The sequence below is a fragment of the Cynoglossus semilaevis genome, chromosome 19, assembly GCF_000523025.1.
Source record: "Cynoglossus semilaevis isolate Cse_v1.0 chromosome 19, Cse_v1.0, whole genome shotgun sequence".
Classification (NCBI taxonomy): domain Eukaryota; kingdom Metazoa; phylum Chordata; class Actinopteri; order Pleuronectiformes; family Cynoglossidae; genus Cynoglossus; species Cynoglossus semilaevis.
Genome location: NC_024325.1, coordinates 8,271,368 through 8,276,390, shown reverse-complemented (window position 1 = coordinate 8,276,390; position 5,023 = coordinate 8,271,368). Strand labels below are relative to the sequence as shown.

At 40.9% G+C, this 5,023-nt stretch overlaps 1 protein-coding gene across 5 annotated transcripts in view; it reads left to right on the top strand.

Moving 5' to 3' along the window:
• LOC103395145 (dual specificity protein kinase CLK4-like) overlaps positions 1-5,009 on the top strand; it is an 8,442-nt gene extending 3,433 nt beyond the window's left edge. The window contains exons 2-13 of one of the 5 annotated variants that reach the window (XM_025065948.1): positions 1,278-1,377; positions 1,643-1,737; positions 1,910-2,060; positions 2,317-2,383; positions 2,839-2,952; positions 3,060-3,226; positions 3,470-3,558; positions 3,679-3,799; positions 3,886-3,968; positions 4,061-4,140; positions 4,435-4,525; positions 4,605-5,009. In XM_025065948.1, coding sequence (XP_024921716.1) covers positions 1,278-1,377; positions 1,643-1,737; positions 1,910-2,060; positions 2,317-2,383; positions 2,839-2,952; positions 3,060-3,226; positions 3,470-3,558; positions 3,679-3,799; positions 3,886-3,968; positions 4,061-4,140; positions 4,435-4,525; positions 4,605-4,760 — 1,314 coding nt within the window. In that variant the 3' untranslated portion in view covers positions 4,761-5,009. Of the gene's footprint in view, positions 1-1,277; positions 1,378-1,639; positions 1,738-1,906; positions 2,061-2,316; positions 2,384-2,838; positions 2,953-3,059; positions 3,227-3,469; positions 3,559-3,678; positions 3,800-3,885; positions 3,969-4,060; positions 4,141-4,434; positions 4,526-4,604 lie in introns of all 5 variants that reach the window. The other 4 variants (XM_017041600.2, XM_025065947.1, XM_025065946.1 and 1 more) reach the window with 4 other exon arrangements.
• The last annotated feature ends 14 nt before the right edge of the window (positions 5,010-5,023 follow it).

The window sequence follows — 5,023 nt, the reverse complement described above, 5'->3', positions numbered from 1 at the left end:
TTAATTTGAAATTATATTTCAAACGCTGAGGTTTTGTTTACTCAGCCTTTCGAACATTCATCCACCGTCAGCCGCTGACTTCATGCTGACATTTTGTTTTGTGCGTAGCGTGTATGCTCTAATAACCCAATTCCATAGTGAGTGGCAGGCGATATCTTCCTTTCTTCCTCACGTGTCCGTGAAACTCAGACCGCTGAGTCACAGCAGGGAGTCAAATCCAGACCTGCTGGAAAGGCCGAGGGAAACCCTGCTCAGAGACTGGCACGGAGAGAGATCGTCACTGTCGCTAGCAGCAAGTTTGTAGCTGGAGTCTGAACTGAATTTAGAATTTAGGGCCAGTTTGTAAAGGTCTTCTGAAATTGGTAGATATTGATCTGGGGGGTGGGTTATTCATAATTATATTATATTTATATTCTGATTTGTGTTTAGTTCAGTTGTGCTGATGCACCAGATACTTACTGTGACCTCTCAAATCTACCCATGATGCAGAGCAGCAAAAGGTGTGACAGACTCAAGTTAAATTTCATTCGATCCTCTTAAAGTTTAAAGGATTTTGTTTACAGTGAAAAGCCTTAATATTTTCTTTACCCTAAAGTCAAGCTTCAAAGATTCTTAAACTCAACTGGCTTATAATCAATATTGGTGAAACATTGTTGAAAATATTTTTTAGTGTACAAATGTTGATTGTTTTTGTTGTTTTTGTGTAGTCTTTAAGGAGTTAGTGATCCAGATAAAAACTGATCCACCACCTTGCGCAGCACTTGACTGGTGTAAACTCTATGTTTAGCTCTGAAAACAGAGAGGATGCTTCTTGGGTTTAAGGGTCAGGAAACCTTCAACCTTCTCAGGAGGTTTTAGGTTTCAGGCCAGTAGAGCACAGAGAGAGGACGAGGTGTGAGCTTCCTCACAGCTTAGTCTTTGTTTATGTTGATATTTGTTGAAACCAGATTTGAAACATAAATATAGTAGAGGACGAGAAGAGAATCAAATATTCTAGTTCTGTTTGACCTCATTGTCTCAGGGAGGAGATTCTTCATTCAGCTGCAGCAGCAGCAGCAGTTCTGGTGAGTCTCAGTGTTTACTCTCACTTCACTTAACAAAATATCAGTGTCAGCATTTCTGTTTCAGCAAATGCACCACACGCAAGAACACGAACAATTTTTCAAAGACGGAACTTTGGCATTTTCATTGAGTCCAGTCATTGTTGTGTTTCTGTGAGGATTTGGTTTGTTTTAATTTCAGTGGATTATCTCGTCCTTATTTCCTATCAACTTCAGATCTACGGGGCTGAAGACTTGAAGTGCAGTGACCTTAAACCCGTTACTGTGAGCTGGTGCATCATGGGAATCAACGATATTGACCACAATTTCCAAAAAGGTAACATGCATCATATTCTCATTTTAAACATCCTGTATTAGGGGAAAGAATATTATTTTCTCCCAGGTTTTACTTTCTCTTTGCCATTATGTTGTCATTTTATTACTGCAGCCTCCTTATGGAACAATGAAAGTCACATAATTAATACAATTATTATCATGATTTCAATCTGTTCTCAGAAGAAGACAACATCAAAAATCTGTAGAACAAGAAAAGTCAGATAATTAATATAATTATTATCATGATTTCATTCTGTTCTCAGAAGAAGACAACATCAAACCAGATGTTCTCGACACTGAAATAAAGACTGGAAGTCTCAACCACAGCTCAGTGTGCTCCTCCTCACAAACTGAAACCTCGGTAAATTCCCGTCTCCTTTAACCGTTACAGTTTAGTTTTAGCTCACCATACATCTGAAAAATACGGTTTTCTCTGTCTCTGTCTCTGTCTCTGTCTCTGTCTCTGTCTCTGTCTCTGTCTCTGTCTCTGTATGAACTTCACTGTCGCATCAACATCTGCGGCCGAGAAGCAGAAGGAGAACTCGCTCTGCCTGGACTCAGCTTCTCTTGACAAAGCTGGAGGAGGAGGAGGAGGTGGGGGAGACAGGAGCAGGGCAGCGAGCTGCGACGATGATGAGGAGGGACACCTGGTTTATCGCGTCGGCCTGGTGATGAATAACAGATGTGCGTGACACCTCAGTTAACGATAACATGAATGTAAAGAACTGCTTCAAAAAAATTCAGGACTTTGTTTGTGCAAACCAGGATTGTCAACGATTGTCAAACTTTTACTCATCATGATGAACTGAGATGAATCAGCATGAATCCACCTTATTGAATGTGTTGTGTTTCGTGTGTTTGTATTTGTGACTAAATCCAAATGATGGATTTATTCATATGGAAACTTGTCATTAGTTGTTTTTGTTTGTGATTTCCACAGATGAGGTCGTTTCCTCTCTGGGAGCTGGAGCCTTTGGGAAAGTGGTGAAGTGCATGGACAGGGAGAAGTACGTGTTTAATCATTTCTTCAAATATTAGTGTACTGCATGCAGGAGTACTGTTTGAGCCAGGATCGTATGGAAGCTTAGACTTTTTTTAAATACTTCCAAGGTTTTTGAAAATACTTAAGATTAGCAGTCAGCAAGTCTGGATTCCTGGTGCCTTGTTTACATGTGTACCTTAGAAGTACCTAAGAAAAAATTTTAATTTCTTTTCTCTTTTTTTAGCTAATTTTTGATCTTTTAAAGTTTAATTGTTATTATTTTTTATTGCAGAATATTATAAGAAAGACAGTATAATCTATATATATATAATTGTATATCTATACACACACACAAACATATATATAAAATCATATATATATTATTTCTTTAGCAAATTATGCGTCAACATTCTGACTTTTCCTAGCTTCTTCATTTCCATAGCAAAGGTTACACTTCATGTCGTTCTGCCAATCCCACAGGGACGAGCATGTCGCTGTTAAGATTGTGAAGAACATCGATTGTTTCCGTGAAGTGGCCATGTCTGAGATTGCTGTGTTGGAGGAGATCAAATCGTTGGATGATGATCACAGATTGTGAGCAGCAGATGAGGCACAGCCTCTGAGTAAATCCTGGACGCCACACGGCAGATGCTCGTTCGTTCATTTCCTAATGTTCCTCATCACTAACTGTCACCATGCAGCGCCTGTGTGAGAATGCTGGACTGGTTTGAACATGAAGGTCACGTCTGCATCGTGTTTGAGCTGCTGGGCATCAGCACCTTTGAGTTCCTGCGACAGAAGAGGTTCCTGCCCTTCACTGTGGAGCAGATCCGACACATGGCCTTCCAGATCTTCAGAGCCGTCTGCTGTGAGTCACTCTGTAGATGGCAAAAACATAGTCTTCAGATATTAGACACATCTGGACGAGTCCTCTGGTAAAATGCTGCTGTTGGGTGAACGTTAATGTCTCAGGCTGGTTCCTGCAGCTGGAGGACTGATTCTATATCAGTACTGACATCATGTCTGTCTTTGTTTACTTGTTTCCTGGATGTTTGCTTTGCTGTTGTGTGTTGTGTGTGATGTTTTTTTGTTTGTTTGTTTTTTTACACAGTCCTTCATCGTAACAAGCTGACACACACCGATCTCAAGCCAGAAAATATTCTATTGGTGAACCAAGACTGTGACTCCAGCAGCAGCGAGGTATAACGTCTGTCAACGTTTTTAGAGAATTAAAACACACACACAGTCTGGGTGGGGAAGTGTAATTGTTTGTGCCTCTGTGTGTGTGTGTGTGTGTGTGTGTGTGTGTGTGATTGTCAGGAGACAAATCTACAAAGTCTTGATGTGAAGGTGGTGGATTTTGGTACCGCCACGTTTGACCACCAACACCATGAATCACTGGTGTCGACACGGCATTACAGAGCTCCAGAGGTTATACTAGGTAGATCCACACAAACACACACACACACACACACACGTGTGCAGGGATTTTGACGACTTCAATGATCGATGTCTACTTGTGTTCAGATCTCGGCTGGAACCAGTCATGTGATGTTTGGAGTCTGGGCTGTGTTCTTATGGAATTTTACCTTGGACACACACTCTTCCCAGTAAACACACACACACAGACACATTCACACACATCATACCATACACCTTTGTGTGTTTATATTTCTAAACTGAAAGCTTTTTGTCCTTCCAGACTCATGACAGCAAAGAACATCTGGCCATGATGGAGAAAGTTCTGGGACCGATTCCTGGCCATATGTTGAAACAGACGAGGTAACCACACACACACTCATACAAACACACACCTGACACAATGTCAACAAGTAGCTGTTGAAGAAAGGACCAAATTTAACACCTTTAATTTTCTATTTAAAAAATAATAAATTAAATCAATGTAACCAAAATCACACAAATCAAAAACTTTATTTTCTAAAGACATTTTAAAAAAATAACCAAAAGATTCTTGAAAAGTTCCAACCATAAATTTGTAATAATTTAGTATTGCATCGAAATTTTAAAAATGTAGCTTCTGTTGTGAACGTAGCCTCTGACCCATGTTGTGTACAGAAAAAAACATTACATCCATAATGACCGTCTGCACTGGGATGAACAAAGCTCGTCTGACAGCTACGTGAGGAAACACTGTAAACCCCTGAAGGTACGCAGCAACACCTCTGTGTGTCAGCCAGCTTCAGCAGCCAGGTGTAAAACCCTGACCTGTGGTGGTTTTCCTTTAGCAGATCATGCCCAGGGTGAGAGAGGAGGAGCGGCAGCTCTTCGACTTGGTCAGCTGCATGTTGGAGTACGACGTCTGCAGCCGCATCACCCTGGAGGAGGCGCTGTGGCATCCGTTCTTCGGCCCTGTACGGGCACAGACGCATCAGCGCAGTTAGCACGGAAACACGACACAGAGTCGCTGATGACCATGTTCATGGGACAGACAGGCGCCTGGATCAGCACCAAGTTACAAAAACATGTAAATATTCTGATAAATGATAGAAACTTTGTATATATTTGTACATGTAAAATATTCTGTATCTACCTCAGGGTTTTGAGCGTGTTTTTAAATAGTACCAGGAACCAGCAACAGCGCTGTGAAGTAGGCAGGGCGATATTTTTCAAGCCAAAGATCCTGTAATTAATATATATATATATA